This window comes from Lacerta agilis, chromosome 8 (genome assembly GCF_009819535.1).
Source record: "Lacerta agilis isolate rLacAgi1 chromosome 8, rLacAgi1.pri, whole genome shotgun sequence".
Lineage (NCBI taxonomy): Eukaryota > Metazoa > Chordata > Lepidosauria > Squamata > Lacertidae > Lacerta > Lacerta agilis.
The window spans coordinates 2,096,116-2,116,890 of NC_046319.1; the positions used below are offsets into that span (position 1 = coordinate 2,096,116).

Consider the following 20,775-nt stretch of genomic DNA (forward strand, 5'->3'; position numbering starts at 1 on the left):
CTGCCCCATAACGAAGCCCCCACGCTGAAACACCCCAGCCATTTTTCCTTGAACCCTGCTCCCTTCCCAGCCCTTTTAAATTTTTAAATTTTATTTTCCCATGCACTGAATGCACAGAGGTCAAATGTGCTTAAGTTGCGAACTTTCAAAGAACTTAAGTTGCGAACTTTCAAAAGTTCAAAGAACTTAAGTTGCGAACTTTCAAAGAACTTAAGTTGCGAACTCTACAAAGAGGCAAGAGGAGGAAAGAAAGGAATTACGGGTCAGAGATTGGTATGCACTTTGAACCCATGGAACTTCCCGACAGAGTTGGCTAGCCTGTGCTCCTGCGCATGTTGCCTCTCCCATAAAATCTGATCTTTGGCCATATTGCCTGGGGTTTCAGGAGGTGCAGGGTAAGGACAAGAGCAGTTTCAGAAAGAGGGTTGGGAAGGTGGAAAGGGAGCTTAATGTTGCATGGGGGAGGAAGGGGGTGTTGGCGAGTGGAGTCAGCAGGAGGGCAGAGTAAAAACATAAATACATGAAGACCGGGGGGGGGGATCCATATGGAGCGAGGTGGGTGGGCAGGTGGGCAACCTGAATACTAATGAGAAATTGGGTGGAGGACACATAAGAGGGGGGGGGGGAATAAGTGTGCCATCCAGTGGCCCCGTGAGGGGCGTCAGGGTCCCATGCCAAACACAGCTGGGCCAGCTTACCGCGTTTGAAGAGAGTGCAATAATACACATCAGCATCTAAAGAGCCTCCCCCAGAAAGACCATTAAGTTCAGAGCCTAAAATAACTGCACTACCAGCCTCATCCATAGTCTATAGAGAATGCAAATCTGGAAGTCTTTTTATCAAATTGTGCACTTTTCAGTATCCATCCACCCCATACAAGAGACATTTCTCCGCTGATCCAGGCAAACAGGCAGCCAGATCAACATTTCCCCTGAGGTTAATGGCATGGAAGAGAGATTAATGTGTTCCACAGGGCGCATCGGGGCGCATCGAAGCATGAGTTTGATGTGGAAGCCCGCTGTTGATGCTTCACTGCAGCAGTAACAGCTTTTGCTCTTCTCATGCAGCTGTTTGGCAAGCTCAGGGGAAAGTGATACAGGAAGCTCCGTCAAGCCTGTGAAAAGGAGTCCTTCCAGAGGCAGCCAGGGAAGGTGGACTGCGACTTGCGCATTCCTTGGGAAACATGTGCCCCATCCCTAGCAAAAAAGCAGAACTTCTGACACTGGCTGTGTTATGTATTGAAGTTCTCACCCTAGGCCACTAGGGGTGTGTGTATATAGTTCATTCTGCTGCAGTTTTCACTCAGGTCCGCATATGCAAAATAAGGATTGTAAAGTGACGTTCAGGGATTGGTTAACTGCGGAAAGTTGTTACTGTTGCTTTGTAGCTGAGTTCTATATAAGCAGGTTGCTGAGCCCTTCAGCTCACTTCTGTTCCAGCCAGAGAATAAACAAGAGCTGTTTGGAAATCACTGTGTCGTCTGCTGCGTCCACCCACAACTTAACAGGCAGGATATCAGGATGGGGCCAGGAAGTGCCCCACATCAAGTGAGTCATCTAATTTGAAGGCTGACTTTACCAAGGGTCCAGGATGGACGTGCGTAGCTCAATAGGTAGAGCATGTGACTTTTAATCTCAGAGTTGCGAATTGAAGGCCCACATTGGGGAAAAGATTCTTGCATTGCAGGGGGTTGGACTAGATGACCCTTGTGGTCCCTTCCAACAGTACAAATCTATGATTCTATTACATTTGTTTGTTTGTTTGTTTGACATATATAAGCCCACCCTTCACCCAAGGATTCCAGGGCAAAAATATACACCATCTAAACTAATTTTAAGCAATAGAATTAAATAATTACAATAATGAGTTCAAGAGCCATGGAAAATACCCTCTGTCTTGCCAGCCTCTGTCAGTTCCTCAGGGGTGGGGAGTCTCTGGCTTGTGGGCCACCCTTCGTCCAGCAGGGGGCAGTCCAATCTGGTCAGTGAGAGCATTTTCCCCAAACAACATCCACCTGTCAATCAGCTGACGTCAAGTGCTTTGTCAGGGAGAAAGAAAGCTGCTTATCGGAAACCCTGTCAATCGTGTGTCATAATGCTGTTTTGTGATTGACAGCTGGGTTGTCTTGCCAACCTGACAAAGTTGGCCTAGGGGGTGGAAAGAAAATGAATGAAAAAGGTTCCCCATTCCTGCTCTAGCTCCTCTCCCTGCGCACTGCATGGGATCATCATTCTTAGCTCATTCCTAGAGGTGGTTGATGATTCCCCTGGATCAGAGAAGGAACCACCTGATCCCTGTCAGAAAACACTCTTGAGGGGAGTGAATCCAGGAGATTCAAAATCTGGACACCTCACTTGATAAGGGGTCTGCATTTTGGAATGCTGTGAAATTCCAGGAGAAATTGCCAATCTCTCTCTGTGTGTCCTGTTTTGAAGGACTGACCCATCCAAGTTCTGTTTAAATATAAAAACCACAAGAAGAGAGATGGGGTAGGGAATGGAAGGAAGTTACCCCCCAACAGTTTGCTGTTCACTCAGTCAGTCTTCCCCACCATGGTGAGCCGAACTGCATTCCAACTTAAATTGTAGCTGCCACGATCTCAAAATCTGCACGTACATACATGTAAAAGGTAAAGGGACCCCTGACCGTTAGGTCCAGTCACAAACGACTCTGGGGTTGTGGCGCTCATCTTGCTTTATTGGCCGAGGGAGCCGGTGTACAGCTTCCAGGTCATGTTGCCAGCATGACTAAGCCGCTTCTGGAGAACCAGAGCAGCGCACGGAAATGCCGTTTACGTTCCCGCCAGAGCGATCCCTATTTAACTACTTGTACTGTGTGCTTTTGAACTGCTAGGTTGGCAGGAGGTGGGACCGAGCAACGGGAGCTCACCCCGTTGTGAGGATCTGTACCGCCGACCTTCTGATCGGCAAGCCCTAGGCTTTGTGGTTTAACCCACAGCGCCACCCGCGTATTGGTATAAACCAATAGGCACCTTCCCACAGGAACTTAACTCTTTCCATAGAAAGCTGCCTTACAAAGTGAGGCAATTGATCTTGTGAGAGTGAATTCTGTAGTTTAATTGTTTAAAGAAGCACCTCCTTTTGCCCATCCAGAATCTTTCAATATTCAGCTTCACTGAATGCCCCCTAGTATTATGAGGGAGAAAAACCTCTCTTGTCACCCCATGCAAAATCCTACACACCTCCATCATATGCCCCTTTGCCTGTTTTCTAAACTTAGAAACCCCAAATGTTGTACCTGTCCCTCATAAGATCATTTCTCCAGCTCCAAAGTATTCCAAGTGTGGTTCCACCACGCTCCTTTGGAGAATCAAGGATGTCCAGCCTTGGCATCCAGTCCTGGAGATACACCTGGAGCTGCAGGTGGACCCCATGCTCTGTCAATGTAAAGGGAAGGGTGGAAATGACCCATTTCCTTGCTCAGAAGTTAATTTTAGTCCTTCCTCTGGAGATCCTGAGAAGAAGAATGAAGCTGCTGGCCTTGTCCAGAGCTTTCTCTGGGAACTTTGTCCTCTATTTGGGGTGGCTAAAATGCCTTTTAATCCAGCTCAGTGTCCAGGCTGTGGGTGTGAATATGCAGACCAAAGTACAGCATGTTGAGCTCCCCCCCCCCATTTAGAATGGCAGTTTCACTTCATCTCGCCCACCAGTGCAAAAAGTGAACATCAGGACATGCAAATGACCACCTGCTGTGAACCACATCTTTTTTCTTTAATCCACTAAAGGGAGGCTATGGGAGTAAAGAGTCATATAAACCCATAACAGCTGGAGGAAGATGGTGCAGCTTTCTGATATGGAACAAGCTGTGCCCCTCCAGCCTTGAGAAAGATGAATGGGAAGAAAAGGCAGGTGGTACTTTATGGCCATCAAAGCAGACATTGGACTCCTGCTCCTTAGGGGGGAGGGAGAGAAAGCTTCCATTGAAACGTATTCATTAGGCAGCCACCACCCCATTTTCTGCTTGGCTTGAGAAGGTTGACTACTGCTGTGCCCCAACACATCCACCAGGCTCCACCCCAAGGCACAAGGCGCAGCCTGGAGCAGCCTCCTGACCCTCTCCCTGGTCCCACTGGTCCCCATCTGTATTTCTCTCATCTGCTGGGTGTTACACTGGCCTCCCCCAATATGGTGCTCTCCAGATGCTGTTGGACTCCAACTCCTATCAGCCCCAGCCAGCATGGCCAATGGTCAGGGATGCGGACACCTGGAAGGCACCTCTTAGGTTTCTCTCCCTGAGCTTCTGGCAAGCTAATACATCTCTAGTGCAGTGTTTTTCAACCTTTTTTGGGCAAAGGCACACTTGTTTCATGAAAAAAATCACGAGGCACACCACCATTAGAAAATGTTAAAAAAATTTCTTCCGGCGGCTGACGCCATTATGGGTGGTCGTGGGTTGCTTCGGCTGCGAAGCACCCAGTTCATTCCGGGGGTTAGGAGCCCTGCAGCCGCATAGCGGGGCTCCGGTTGGGGTGCGGGAAGAGCGTCCTGCACCCTGGGCTCCCCGGCTGTGCCCGTTGTGGCTCCGAACCCTTCCCCCGCTCCCCCTGTAAAGGGGGAGTGGGGGTGAAGGGACGACGGAGCCGGGCTATAGGGGAGAAGCCCCAACCGGGATGAAAATGCGGCGGCAAAGCCTGTGATGAGCGTCTAAGTTCTACCTGTCATTAAGGAGCTGTTAAGAACCCAGAGGCTGTGAGTAATTGATTGACTCTTTGTATTCTTGGAATGATCTGGGGGAAAGAAGAAAGGCAGCCCGCCTCCCTCCCTTCGAGAGGTGAAAGAAATTAACCCTTTAAGTGACTGCTGCTACAACAATCAATAGAAAGTACTTGGAATTTGAAAACTGAGTCTGTTGAGATCTCCCTTCGGGGGTTAACTGGGGAAAAAATATCTCCGTTTGAAGTTTTGGTCTTTATACTCCGGCTTCGGAGAAATGGCGGCGACTTGGTGTGTCGTGGGGAAAAACTGAAACAAAGGAAGGAAGAGACAGGAACGGAAATCTGATACCCACCCTCTCTCTTAAAATGCTGGCCTTTGCGCTTGCACTGGTATCGAACCCTGATCTACAGGATGAGGAAAGGCTCACCGTTTTGCAGATGGAATTGCTTAATCGTAAACTACAAGTCTTGAGTGGAATTATTCATAAAAAGGATGTACTTTCCACAGAGGAGGCTTTTCAAAAGTTCTACACAATGGAATCAAGCCTTGGCAAAGAGCTGGGAGGGGCGTTTGAAGAATGGTCTGAAATGGTTGGGCAAATCCGGGGAAAGGAATCTGAAATGGGAAAATTTACAAGATCCAGTCTCCGAGGTGGCAGCTCGGGGGCATGGGACATGGAATTAAGATTTTTACAAGAAGAAGGAGAAAAGGAAACGGAGGAGCCCAGAATGCAGATGAGGAACGCCCTGAGGCTCGATGCTGGGTTTGCTGTGGATGATGCCTGGAACTGTGAACACTCAGAGGAAGGCAATTGGAGATTTGGTTTTGGAGAAAGACAGAAAAAGACAATGGACAGAAGGGGCGTGGGTTGAAGTATTAAATGTATAATCTAAATGGTCTGCCATGGTATCTGAAATCGGAGTGTGAAGTCTGTTAATTATAAGTATATTTTAAATAAGTAAGGAGATATGGAACTTTAAGTTAAAAGCAGCATGATAAAGGACAGAAGAAATAAGTTTAGCTATAAGAATATTTGGTAATGATTTAGGTTATAATGTTAAGATAGAGAAAAGTATGTTTTCTTTTTTGTTTTAAGTAAAGTTAAATCTTTTTATAGAGAAAAGTTGTTAAGGAAATAGTATATTGAATTAAAACCGAAGGTGAAAAGGCGGGGGAAGTCAAGCGTCAAGATTCGGAACTAGAAATTTTTTTGTTTGTTTGTAAGGTATATAAATAAGAAGAATCCTGACTTTATGTGTATTTGTATTTGTTTTTGTATTTGTAGGTGTGGGGTTGGGTTTTTGTTATATTATGAAAATGCTAATAAAATTTTGTTAAAAAAAATAGAAAATGTTAAAAATATTAACTCTGTGCCTATATTGACTATATATAAAGTAATTTTTCAATTTTTCCCACGGCACACCAGGCAACATCTTGCGGCACACTAGTGTGCCGCGGAACAGTGGTTGAAAAACACTGCTCTAGTGATTGCCTTTTTCTTGAAGGGTTATTGTAATTTATTCTTCAGGAACATAGGTCCTGTACAGATTCAGACCATTGACCCATTTTGCTTAGTCTACACTGATTGATTGATTGATTGAGTTTACTTATATGCTGCTTTTTCACAGTGAGCTATGTCCAAAGTAGCTCAACAGCAAACATTCAAAACTTCAAAATGTAGAGTATAGGAAATACAAATATATAAAATACAAGCATGTCAACAAGCAAGACTGGTACAGACAGGAATCTTGCCCAATCTTGCCTGGAGATGTTAGGAATAATAATAATAATAATAATAATAATAATAATAATAATAATTATTATTATTATTATTATTATTTGTACCCCTCCCATCTGGCTGGGTCCCCCCAGCCACTCTGGGCAGCCTCCAACAGATATTGAAATACATTTAAAATATCACAGGTTAAAAACTTCCCTAGACAGGGCTGCCTTCAGGTATTTTCTGAATGTCAGATAGTTATTTATCTCCTTGACCTCTACTGGGAGGACGTTCCACAGGGCGAGCACCACCACTGAGAAGGCCCTCTGCCTAGTTCCCTGTAGCTTTGCTTCTCGCAGTGAGGGAACTGCCAGAAGGCCCTCAGCGCTGGATCTCAGTGTCCGGGCTGAACGATGGGGGGTGGAGACGCTCCTTCAGGTATACTGGACCGAGGCCATTTAGGGCTTTAAAGGTCAGTACCAACACTTTGAATTGTGCTCGGAAACGTACTGGGAGCCAATGTAGGTCTTTCAAGACCGGTATTATGTGGTCTCAGCAGCCGCTCCCAGTCACCAGTCTAGCTGCCGCATTCTGGATTAGTTGTAGTTTCTGCGTCACCTTCAAAGGTAGCCCCACGTAGAGCGCATTGCAGTAGTCCAAGCAGGAGATAACCAGAGCATGCACCACTCTGGTGAAACAGTCCGTGGGTAGGTAGGGTCTCAGCCTGTGTACCAGATGGAGCTGGTATACAGCCGCCTTGGACACAGAATTAACCTGCGCCTCCATGGACAGCTGTGAGTCCAAAATGACTCCCAGGCTGTGTACCTGGTCCTTCAGGGGCACAGTTACCCCATTCAGGACCAGGGAGTCCCCCACACCTGCTCGCACCCTGGCCCCCAAAAACAGTACTTCTGTCTTGTCAGGATTCAACCTCAGTCTGTTAGCCGCCATCCATCCTCCAACCGCCTCCTGCGTGCCTGCCAGGAGTTCTCTCCCTGACCTATGGGCCTTCCCTAACCAATAGGAACATAGGCAGCAGTTTTTCCATGCTTAGAAGGCAGGCAAACCGAAGGACAAAAGTTGCCCAAGAAAAAAGACATGAGGAGGGAATAAAAGCAAGCTCAGAGACCAGTCAGTGGCCAGCTGGGAGGGAAGCCTTTCGTCTGGTGGAATGGCTGATGCTAGCTGACAGCTGAGGGAGGGCCAAAGGCCGTTGGTCTCTCAGCAGAGCCGATGGAGAAGCCCTGCTTCCCTTCTCTCATTGCTGGTCTGCCGCCTGATGGATATGATGGAAGAGATGTGGCTGGTGCAACTGCCATCTGGAGATGAGGGAGATAGGAGGAACCATATCCCTTAAAAATGCAATTTCAAGGAGAGGAGACATTACAATCTACAGAGAAAAAGAGGGAAGTGAGTGGGATGTGGGGCTCATCAACCTGGGAAGGTAGCTCATATAGCAGAACCACGGAATTGTAGAGTTGGAAGGGCCTTGGGGGTCATCTAGTCCAACCCCCTGTGATGCAGGAATCTCTAATCCTAAACCCCGCTGCCTTGCAGGACATCTTCAGAAGAAGAAAAAACTGAGGAGTAAACCCTGCACAAATCTGGAGTGGAGTCCCTAAGAGGGTTGGATTGCTCCTTGTACGCCTCCTTCCAGCCCAGGCTGCTAACACAGCAGTCTAACTTACCACAACCCCCAAAGGCACACTCCATTGTCTCTTGAAACAGATGGATTCCAGCTACACACACACTGTAGCTCTGTCAATTCCAATCATTCCAATGCTAAGACAGAATGGAGGGGCAGAGTGTTGCTGAGGAACAGTAGAAGCCCCCTGCTGATCTCATTATATTATGTTCGTGGAAGAGTTACTTTTAATAACCTTAGTTGTTGCTAGTCTATGCATCAAAATGACTCGGTTTCAACTGAAACAAAAGCCTGCTTGTCTTGAAACCAGAGCTCGAGATGTTCCAGGAAAATTGCCCTGATTTTCATCTACAGGAATTTCATGGATTAGCTTTAAAGAGAGAGAGAGAAGAAAATAATATTTAGCTCCCATTCATTCATGGATGTGACTGAGTGACCCTCCCCAAGCGGTGAGCAACAGAACAGAGCTGATTTGCAAGTGCGTTTGGCCGAGAGGTGAGCTTTTTTAAATCCTCAAACATGTTTCCTGAGTACATACACCCACGGAAGCAGAATTCCTTCTAGGCCCATTTTTTCAAGTCATATTTTTCATTGTCTGTCCCCATATGAATATACATACGCCTTAAAACTGAACAACAGTGGTTAAAACACCACCAGCAATTAATAAAAAACAAGCTGATTTAAAAAAACCCAATTTAGGTTGTTTCTCAAATGCTTCCAGAGATGGGGCCACAGGAACAACTGAGACCGCCTTATCCTGAGTCAGGCTATGGCCCACTTAACTCAGTGTTGTCTTCACCAGGAGTAGGGAATCTTCTTGGGGCTGAGAGCTGCATGAGGGCTGTATGTGGCCCTTGGCCTACAGGTTAGCCACTGCTGGTCTGCACTGACTGGCAGCTGCTCTTCAGGGTTTCAAACACAGAACCTTTCCCAGCCCTAACTGGGGAAATTGAACTTGGGGGAGGGCTGGCCCAAGGCACCTGAGGCAAACTCCAAAATGGCGTCCCCTCCCCACCAGGGAAGAATGTGTGAGGGGAGGTCTACATTAGGAAAAAGGGAGGAAGAAAGATTGACACCAGAATTTGCTGCCCCAGTAGATCCTGCTGCCTGAGGCAGTCACCACACCTTGTCTCTTGGGTGAGCCGGCCCTGGCTTGGGGCTTTTTGCGTGTGAAGCAAATGCTCTGTCACTGATCCAGTGGCTTCCATATATAGGAACAGGAATAGGAATAATTTTATTGGCCAAGTACATTTCCCAACATACTTGGAATTTGCTTTGGCTACATTGCAATGTAAAAATATACAAACACTAGTACATTACAGAGCAAGAGCCGAGGCTGCCCTTCTCGGCGCCTCTTAAGATGTGGTGGTGAGTGTAGGCCCCACCTCCTAGGCCCGATGGAGTTATGTATGGGGCCACTCTTGAAAATACTCATTCCCCGATATTGGTTTGCTTCATATCTCTCATAGATGGGCCAGAGACCTGAATGGGCAGTAGTTCAGCCTGCATAGTTTTGTACTGGTGTAGGTTGCAGTGGGGAACCTCTGGCCCACAGGCCAAAATTGGCACAGCATAGGTCCCAATTTGGCCCACAGGTCTGCATTCCCACAAACCATGCCCAGCTGCCCTACATCTGTGGCATCAGGTGTCACGGCAGCTAGAGACCTGGCTGGATCGGCTGGATCTTAGCTGCACAGCCGATTCCTGCATTTACCAGCCTGGTGCTTGGCCTTTATGAAGGAGCAAGAGCAGGGCTTGCAAAATGCTTTGTGCAGCACTTCTCAAGTGCCTGACGGTGAGGTGGCAAAGTTTGGGAGTCACCGCGCAAGGGTTTGGGTAGCCCCATTGACCCACAGATATCTGGAACATAGGGCCACTGGTTCACCAACTCCTAGTGTATGTGCTCCTTCTAAGATCCTGGCCCAAACTGCTAAGGCAAGGATGGCGAACCTGTGGCCCTCCAGATGTCATTGGACTCCAATTCCCATCAGTTCCAGCCAGCATGACCAATGGTCATAGATGATGGGGACTGCACTCCAACAACTTCTGCTTCCATGGCTTCCCCACAACTGCATTAATGACCAGACTTAAAAACTTTAAATTGGGCCTGGAAGTGATCAAGCAGCAAGCATAAGTGGCAGAACTGATATAATCCGTTCTGAAGATTCTTGATTAGCACCAGCCTTCTTGGTGCCATATTTTGCACCCACTGAAGTTTCTGAGCAGTCCCAGTGGCCACCCCAGCCCAGATGTATGGCTCACGGTGGCAAGGTCATTACTCTTTAGATAGGGTCACAGCTGGTGAAACAGTCAAAACCAATAGAAGTCACCCCTGGCCACTGATGTCACTTGTGTCTCCACTGAGAGGGCCAAATGCAGGAGCAGATTATGCAATGGACTGTTCCAAAGGAGTCTACCTCATCAACATTTTAACCGTACCTCAACCCAGAAATGATCATATTTCATTGATGGGTGAAATAACATTTCATGTCACCGATGATGAATCTGGGATTACAAATGGAGCAGCAGAAATTCGACTCATCAGTCATCGAACTGTTAGTGTTCCTGGTACTGCTGCCCACAGCTGACACATCTGTTTTGGACTCAGCCCTATCCTGCTAGTTTATGAAAATATCCTGCTTGGACTTTGGCCTATCCCTATCAGCAAATGAAGTAGTATGACTCTTTGCACAAAATAAACACCAGATTAGTCAGAAACAAGTATATAATTTGCATGAGCAGGTTTTGTTTGCATTATCCACAACAGTAGAACCAAATGGGTGTTCAACTGCAGAAGTGTCTCTATGCAATAGTACAGTACTGTGTGTTGAAAGTACTTTAGAAATAAGTAATCAAAGTAGGCACCTACCACAAAATGTTGCAGCATATCCCCAGCCTCTGAGAGCATGACATGTTTTGGGGGACAGTCAGCTTGCAACAGCTGGTTGTATCACTGATTGGGCAACAGGAGGTTTTCAGGAGGGGACCCCTGCACCACCCCCCACCCTTTCCTACTCATTTGCAATTTCCCCTGCTGTGGTACATAGTGCTAAAATGCTGTTTGGGTCTGGCTGTCAGTCTAGAGCCTGCTTTTATTGTGACAAAATGAGGAAGAGGGGAAGGGAAACGATATTGTCACATGCACTCCCATCTTTGGTGGCAGGTTTCGAGGATCCCAACTCATACCCAAGGTTAGCGTCCTTAGGGTGAAGGTCACTGGAGACTGATGACATTTGTGTTGGCAAGGGTGTTTGGGGGGGCAGTTGGATGGGGAGGTCATGTCTCTTGGACCTACAGGTATGCACACCATGAGATGGCACATCTGACCTCCCCATCAAACTTCCCCCCAAGCACACTTGCCAACACAAATGTCATCAGTCTCCAGTGACCTTCACCCTAAGGACGCTAACCCCATAGTCGCCTTTGATTGGACTGAACCATCCAGGGGTCCTTTGCCTTTTTACCTGCTGCAAATGCAAACTGGTTGTCTTGCTGGAAGAGAATGTACAACAACTATGCACACTTTGAGTTACCAAGCAAGATGAGGAATTTATTGATAGGGCAGAGCAGGCTGTCCTGGAACAGTGACACAAGGAGGTGGGGTACCCCTGGGGAGGAGGAAACATTGCACAGAGAAACAGGACTATCTGGAACCATGCTGTGAGACTGGAATTGCAAAATCGATTCCATGACCTCACCTCAGACACTGCTTCTGGGACAGAAGCTGCAGACCTCCAAACATACTGGGGTGGCTGTGGAAGGTACAGGACACTGAATGAATCCTGGCACTCCTCAGAGGAGGAGGAGGAGACGAGTGGTGGTGATAGGTGACTCCCTACTGAGGGGAACAGAGGCAGCTGCGTGTGGAGGTAAGAGGTTGTTCCAGGTGCTAAGATTCAAGATGTGACAGAGACGTTGCCAAGTCTTAACAAGCCCTCTGACCAAAACCCCTTCCTTCTGATTCATGTGGGTACAAACGATACAGTCAGACACAGCTTTCAACAACACAACAACAACAATCTTTATTACGGTCCAGAGACCCAACAAATCATTGCAAAGCAATACACAATTCAGACAGGCTGCCTTCAGGTTGCACAAGCATTTTGTTCAGACTTAGAAATAGAGGTCATTGGTTCTTGCAACCACCGATAGAAACTTCGCCACTGCTGACGTTCTAGCATTTGTCCGGTCTTCCAATAGGAACCTGACATAGTAAGCCTCTGATTTTCCCGGGAAAGGAACCAGCAAGGGTAATATCAGTTCGGCCCTGGCTTGCTCGAATTTCACACAGTGCAGCAAAATATGTTTTATAGAACCAGTGTCATGGGCACACGAGCACAGTCTGTCTTGGTAGGGAACCCCTCTCACCCTGCCATCCAACACTGAAGAAGGAAAAATGTTTAGTCTGGCTTTGGTGAATAGTCTTCAGTAATTTGGTACTGTCAGGTTTTTAATGTAAGATGTTAACTTTAAGACATGCCCATATTGTACTCCTACTGCCAACAGGCTGCAGACTGCGTGTGGTCGAGAACGCAAGTCACTGTGTGTATTATCCCATAATCGTTGCTTTAACATCTTTAGGGCACCTTCACAACCCAGGTAATCGAGTTGGGGGGTGCAGACCAATAGAGGTGACTTTTCTAGCCACGGTTTTCTGCCATTTGCTGACATACTCCTCATTGGTCAGGTATACAAACCCTTCTCTAGATCAAACACTGCAATCTTGAGCCAATGTTTCAGTGCAGCCCACCATGCCTTAGTTGAATGAAATGGGGCATTCACCAGCTTCTAAGAAAAGTATGGAGTTGGAGACACAGTTGGGTACCTGCAGCAGATTGTAGAAATTTTGCCGGAAAGCCGTCTAGCTTTGGCAGGTCCCCATTATGCCAGACATTTGCAGCATACAGGAGTTGGGAGACGGATTTTGCATTGAAAACCTTTAAGGCTGCTGGTACATACTGGTACTTGCCGCCCTTTGTGAAAAAGAATCTGAGTATGGCTAGCTTTGTGATCTCCGCCTTTTGAAGGGAGGTTTGCCAGTGGTACTTCCAAGATCTTGCATGATGGAATGTAAACTCTAGATAGCTGAAGTATTTAATCTCTTCAAGGTTGTGGCCATCCAGCACCAGGTTATGGCCATTTGAAAGCTTCTTTCAAATACTAAGATTTTTGATTTTTCATAATTAATGGATAAGCCATTTCCAAGACAGTAATCGGAAAACTTCCTCAGCAGATGTTTCAAACCTGGTCTGGAACGTGAAATGATGGCTGCATCATCCGCATATAGCAACAAGGGGCTCCTTCTCATTCCTATTTTTGGAAGGTGTCCATCTGGGTCCATTAGGCTCGCTTCTAGGTCGTTTAAGAATAGACAAAACAGCTTTCAACATACAGCAAGCGACTATGAAACTCTGGGTGGGAAGCTGAAGGGCCTTGGGGCACAGGGGTGGGGAGGTTCAGGTGAGAGAGAGAATGAAGAAAGAGAAAGAGAGGGGGCGAGAAGCCATGCATTTGCATTCAGTAAAATGGATCCTCTTGAATCAAATCAATCTGATTTGAAAAGATGTGATCTGATCCTCCTGAAACTGCGTGTTTTGTTCATTCCTCTCCACCCCACCCCACCCCCAGTCAAATCAAACATCACCATCTGTTTCCAATGGCTGAACTGTAAAAATCAAGGATTGGGTCAATTTGCAGAGTTGCAATGGTAGAAAAATATAGACAAAAATCATGGATTTCTATGGATCCACATATTTTTTACAAGTGATCTGTTGGTTTTGATTGGCTTAAAGAAGAATCCCCTGGATCCCTAGATCCAGATGCGAGGCAAACATGCTCTGATAAGAGAGCCCCAGCAGTGGTTTTAAATCACAAAACATGCAACTTAGTAAAGCATGGAAATATAGGCTGTTAGACATTTAGAATATCCAATTTTTATTTCGCTTTCAAAGCTTCCCCTTTAGCATAGAAAAGACCACAAAGTTGATTTTATTTCTATTTTTTTATTTATTAAATATGCATACTGCCCTTCATCTGAAGATCTCAGGGCAGTTCACAGCATAGAAATACAAAATAAAAAGACATAATATAAAGAAGAACAAGAACAAAACAAACCCAGAATCACCCTCCCACAATTTTATGGTAAGTATACAGTACATTTAATCTCAAACTTGTTAAAAGTCAGATTCATGTTTTTTCCCATACAGCGGCAAGAAAACACAGGTAGAAAGACATAATTACAGAACTTGGAGAAAAGGTTTTTAAGCACGTGGTCTGGGCTTGGAGCAATTAGCCCAATGTCTTCTCTGGTTGGATTCACATGGTGGAAGAAAGTGGACAAGAATTTGCTGACCCTTCGCCACTCAGTGAAAGGGGCTTTGACCTAGGCAAGCTCTGGCAAAACAGCTCACTCTATGCTTTTAACCCTTTCATGCATTAACTAGAGCTAAGCATGCGGGTTATATGAGACTAAATTTCCCACAGGATCTCCTCAAAACCACCCTCAAATCATTGGTCGCACGTCCACAGATGTTTTGTTGGTGCCTTTTTGTTATTCAGTCTAAAACTCTGTGAGCAAAGGTGGATTTAGGGCAGTGCAAGTGGCGGGTTGCACCAGGCGCACAGGCAAGGAGCGTGCCTTCTCAAAGCCAAGCCCAGTAAGATGGCAAACGGCTTCGGAAAGGAGGCATGAGGCCTCTGACAGGATCCTAGAGTCCTCCAACCTCCTTCTCAAAGCTGCAAGGGCTGGTGGGGGGAGGGTGACAAATGGTCCTGCACAAGCTGGCAAAATACCACGTTTCGCCCTGCTGTGAGGAAATGTGCCTATTTTTTGTTTGTCGCTTTTCAATAAAGTCAATGAGCAGTATTCCAATCTGGACACAGCCACTTGGCAGTTGCATTCAGCTGAGCGGCACCCTGTCATGAACATAGAGGGATAGTATCAGCGTGCTTCCTGTTCCTCCTGTTGTCATTACAATGCGACACATTCGGACACATTCACCACAACTCAATCCAGAAATGACTGGATTTCACAGATAGGAGAAATAATATTCTGAGTCACTCATCAGTGAGGCCAGTCCAATCACTAAGCCTACCTCCCTTGTCCCATCTGCCTTTATCATGCCTGACCAGCTCACCACCACCACATTCCCTGGATTATTTGCAATGCACACCTCGCCTGGGTGTGTTTTTCTCAAGCATGTGTGAAGAACCTCCCATTTATGCAGATATTTCTCCAGAAAACAAACTTCAAGTGAGTCGGGTGCCAACATTTTTTTCCCCGTCAGTGCTCTTAAAAAAAAAAAGAGGTGTGTTTGCTTTGGCACGTTAGTTCACCCAGAACAGTGATGCAAGGGAGGCGTTTCCATGCTTCCCTTCTCCCATGTCTGCATAAATTCGGGGATGTGAGTCCACTCCAGGCATTGGAAGGGAACACAGCTGTAGGTGTCATTTCTCACCAAGAAGAGTTTCCCACCAGCTGAGGACAGAGAAGCCAAAATGGTAAGCGACGCTATTTTTTTTTTGTCCCGCTGTTGATCTGTCGTGGATTGGATAAAAAGGTGTGAAAGGGTTTACTAGAGAGGCAGATTTATGCAAAGAGCAGTCAAAATTACAAGGATGAGGTTTTGGAAAAGTTCCTTGCCTTCTCTGACACCTGATCCATCTAGAATGCACCTCTTTCTCCTTCTTGACCCATTAGCCGCCACTGCAGCTTTCTTTAGAGGCCAGGAAAAGGGATAGAGCAAACTATATTCAAATCAAATTAAAACAATTCTTTTAAAAGATAGTTTAAAAGACTCTTCTTAAAAACCTAAAAATTCCCTTAAAAGAATCAAGTCTTCAAATAAGTTATATGATCTAAGAAAGTATTTAAAAGAATCCTTCCAAAGGAATTTAAAAATTATGATGTAGCACCTTCGAGACCAACTGAGTGGTTTTAGGTATAAGCCAAGATACCTTAAGGGACACGGGTGGCGCTGTGGTCTAAACCACTGAGACTGGGGCTTGCCAATCGGAAAGTCAGCGGTTCGAATCCATGCGACCGGGTGAGCTCCCGTTGCTCGGTCCCAGCTCCTGCCAACAGTTTGAAAGCATATACCGTTCCGGTGAGAAGTTAAACGGCGTTTCCGTGCGCTGCTCTGGTTTCGGTGTTCTGTTGCGCCAGAAGCAGCTTAGTCATGCTGGCCACATGACCCGGAAAAACTATCTGCGGACAAACATTGGCTCCCTCGGCCAGTAAAGCGAGATGAGCGCCGCAACCCCAGAGTCTTTCGTGACTGGACTTCACTGTCAGGGGTCCTTTACCTTTACCTTTAAGATACCTGAAGAAGTGTGCGTGCACATGGAAGCTTATACCTAAAACTACTCAGTTGGTCTCTAAGGTGCTACATTATAAGTTTTAAATTCTTTTGGAAGGATTGTTTTAAAGACTTTCTATATAATTTTTTTTAAGACTTGATTCTTTTAAGGGAGTTTTTAGGTTTTTAAGAACAGTCTTTTTAACCATCTATTTAATGAATTGTTTTAATTTATTTTGACTACGGCAGACCAACACGGCTACCTACTTGAATCTATGTTCAAATCCTTAAACCTCTGAGAACAGAATCCAGACATTCCTCATGAAGCATTGGAAGTGATTCTTTGGATCATGGTACAGAAGAAATCCTGTCTAATTTAAATGATTAGTTCTGTTTGACGGTTGCTTTTTTAATTTTAGAATTGCAATCCCTTGCCACTCTCTCTCTCTCACGCGCAAGCCGGTTTGCAAGTCACATTCATCTCTCTCTCTCTCTCTCTCTCTCTCTCACACACACACACACACACACACACACGTTCAGTTTAATAGCATACCAATCCTAACTGCAATCCTAACTCGAGCTCCAACCCTCACCCTCACCTTAGCTCCAATCCTAACCTTAGCCATTCATGTATTGCTGTCTCATAGAGTCATAGAACTGTAGACTTGGAAGGGACCCTGAGGGTCATTCTTGCTACAGTGCAGGAATCCTGCCCACTGCCGTCCCTGGGTGGGCTCAAACCACCAGCCGCCTGCTTAACAGCCAGATGCACCGACCTAATGCATCACTCTGTCACAGAAAGCTCTTCACACACCAGAGTCGACCACTGACAGCCTTACAACCCAGAGTATCCATGGACTGTGTGTGCTGACACATTTTTTAAACAAAAACCAAACTTCTGAGCAGTTGGAATATTTTTAGATATTTCAGCCGCTCAGCTTAATTACTTAGGACTCATTACAATAACCTGAGCATCACCCTGTGCTTTAATGTAAATAATAATTTATATCTGAGTGCTCCTCTCTTTGCTGTGGCTAAGAATCCAAAACTGATGGACTGACAAAATCGATGTTTCTGAGGCATTGAATGCTATGGATTTTGAGGGTGACAGGGCGGTTTACTTTATAAAAAAAAATCCCACTAACTATAGAATGGCCCAACTCAGCTACTGAAGTGTATAAGCTTAATGTAGAGGGAATTTTTCAAAGGCCTTGGGTTGAATCCAGTGCGAATCATACCCAGAGTAGATCCATTGAAACTGATGGACTAACTTAGGTGCATTAATTTCAGTGGCTCTGCTCTGACTCAAATTTAGTCAGATACAATCCATTTTAAAGAGAAAGAGAGGCTCTAAATATAAATATGTGATAACACCATCTTGAACGATTTGTGTCTCTCTTTTGCAGAAAATCCTCTTGAGCCTCACTGCCTTCTCTTTCACACTTGCCTTGTGTCAGGGATACTGCATGTTTAGCCAGCATGAAGCACAGATTAAAGATGGTAGGTAAACAACAACAACAACAACAACAACAACAACAACAACAATGTAATGTTGTCAAGCAGTCTATTCATTTAGCCAAATAATTATTTAATGTTTGGGAAATGTGTTCCTGACTAGAGATGAGGGGGAAATGCACCCCATTCATTTTTTAGCATACACCTACCAAATGTGCTCCAATGCAGCTACTCTTCCAAATTTACACTTCTCCGGATGTTGTGGTGCTGCTCAGAGTCTAAAATGACCTCACGCTGCTCCCGTCTCATCTTCTCCTTGTGTTTTTTGTATTTTGTGTTTTTTAGATTTTTATTTTATGTTGTGATCTGCCCTGAGGATGCCATATAAATAGTAGTAATAGTAGTAAATAGTAGTAATAATAATAACTGATAGAAATTAAAGGGACAGATTCCCCCACGCACAGGGCACCCCTATTCACTCCCCACCCTGTTTTAAGCTTGGAACCACTGTCTGCAGACGCCATCAGGAGACGGCATGGCCGCAGTATAAGCAAGACAGGTGCCCGGGGTCAGCAACCAGGACCCCCAAGAATAAAGGTGGCAAAGCTTCCCACTGCACTTCTCTCCATGTCAGGATACGCTCCACATGTTCGCGTATCAGGCTGCTGTCAGTAGCATAGGAGGAGCTGGAGAAGTGGGAAATTTGCAGTCACTGTACTTCTCTTGCGCAGTCTTTGCATTGTGCTGAAAGAGCAGCTTCTGATTGCAAGAGCTGTTTGGGGACTGGTGTTAAATGTATAGGATTTCTCTCCCTAGGTCAACCGGTGCTGCCCACCGAGTGTACTGATCCCTATGATGGGAGCAAGCATTCATTCGGCTCCGAGTGGAATACAGCGCAGTGCATGAAATGCACTTGTGATGAAAGTGGAATGGAGTGCTGTGCCAGGTAGGCCAAAGCCCCAGAATGGCATTGGGTTTATTAATCTCTTTCAAATTATTTTGCCCTATGCTCTCCGGAAGACCTCCTGTTCAATAAACATTCATGGATGGAATTAGCTGAAGATGGGTGTCCCAAATAATCTATACATTTGAAGATAGGCTGCATAAAATTGTTGCCTACATTTCCTTGAACCAAACAGGGAACTGATTGATTCATTAAGATATTTATAGACTTTATAGAAAGCAGAGTCATGAAATTTGATCTGGTAAGAAGCACTGAGCATGTCCAGAGTGCCTTTCCAATCATCTGATGACCAGGCATTCGCTGTGTGGAGGCTTGGACCTCAGGATCTCCCTGAGTCCCAGATCCTCTTATCCGGAGACCACCTATGAGTTGGTGCTGGGGAGAGGGACCCCAATGCACCCAATGGAACAGGATCCCTCCTCTTTCCTGCACCTTCCTGTCTCCTTCTGTCTCCCTCCTGCCTGGCCTCTTGGTTTCGCACCAACATTTTGCTACACCCTTTTTTGTGCATGGGTTGCAATGTTTTCTAAGGGCTTGTTTTTTCGTGGATCGAGCAAACATCTTGCAAAACTGCTTTTCTGCCGGGTAGTTCCAATCATTCTTGGCATGTCCTAAGCGAGCAAGAGAAAGGAGCACCCCTCTACCAGATATTCATAAACTCAGGGAAACCTTAGTTTACACATTTTTCTTCTTTTTAGGTACGGTGGTACTGTCGATGTTCCGGGATGTAAAGCAGTGGTAAATCCAAACACATGTAAATATGAGTTGTATAAACTGGACGATCCCTCCAAACCCTGTTTCTGAGCTTTACAAATTCCACCCAAATTACTTTCATGTAAGAGAATCTGAATAAATCAGTCATATGTGCATTTCTGTGTGTATCTGTTGTCTTTGCCTGATATCACTAGTTGCTGAATTTGGTACGTGTCATAATGATAGTGATAGACAAGCCTATCTCAGCTCTCAGCAGCTATTTAGATTCTAATGGATTCTTGAATATTGCTTTTTTGATATAAGTTGTTTATTTTAAAGTTACTATGACTTTTTTGTATTGGATCAGATTGTTATTATTAATGTTTGACATTTCATTACATTTTTATGTTTGTTGGGAGGCGCCCAGAGTAATAGGCAACATTAATGTAGTGGCTAAATGGCCCATCACAAAGCCATCTGTGGCTACCATCCTCATTAAGTCTACTCAGAAGTAAGTCCCATTGAATTCAGTTGTGCAAACTCCCAGGTAAGTGCAGGTGTGGATTTATCGTTCTTTGAGGCCCTATTCCTTCACTTAAACAAATATGATTATGTCGACATTGGGAGGGGGGGTGAGTCGACTACAATAATATTTCTGGGTTTGCACTGTGATTCCCCTCCCCAAACAACTTGGGAACAATTCCTGTTGAGGGCCAGGCAGGAGGAAAAGGTGGTGATATGCTTCTGAAATACACCCCCCCCCAATTGGGAACTATAGGGGGAAATACAATGACAGTGCTGCTGCTGCTGCTGCTGCTGCTGCTGCTGCTGCTGCTGCTGCTGTTGATGTTTTTGTACTGCCTCCCAAGACAACTTGAGAATTATCTGGGGAAAGTTTATAAGAATGCCTCCACACTGGGAACCCCCTTCCCCACAAAGGGGGGGGGAACTTGGAAGATTCAGGAAAAAGATCAAGACGATTTACATTTTATACTGATTATAATAATGCATCTGCAATGCCTCCAACAACAACAGCTTGGGGGAAATTAGGTAAAAGTAGATCATGGGGCTGATGATGCCTCTGAACTGGGTGGCCTCCTGCAACAGCTTTGCAACAATCTCTGCTGCACGGCAGGCAGCAGAAACAAGAAAAGCATTGCCATCTCCTCCCCTCTTTCTCATATTCCACTGAGGCACCTCTCAAGTAGCTGCCTGCTTCATATGTCAGCAGGCAAGAAAAGAAAGACGGCAGCCACCGGTTGATCCTCCTATTTCTTCCTCCAACCCACCCCTGCATTTTCAAAAAGTCCCTCAAGGAGCAACAC

General features: G+C 45.7%; 1 protein-coding gene across 1 annotated transcript; it reads left to right on the plus strand.

Moving 5' to 3' along the window:
• The first annotated feature begins 15,391 nt into the window (after positions 1-15,391).
• On the plus strand, positions 15,392-19,630 carry LOC117052240 (small serum protein 2-like). Its single transcript, XM_033159032.1, has 4 exons — positions 15,392-15,541; positions 17,745-17,838; positions 18,610-18,739; positions 19,456-19,630. The coding sequence occupies exons 1-4, from the start codon at positions 15,539-15,541 to the stop codon at positions 19,559-19,561; spliced, it is 333 nt and encodes a 110-aa protein (XP_033014923.1). The 5' UTR covers positions 15,392-15,538; the 3' UTR covers positions 19,562-19,630.
• Positions 19,631-20,775: the final 1,145 nt, after the last annotated feature.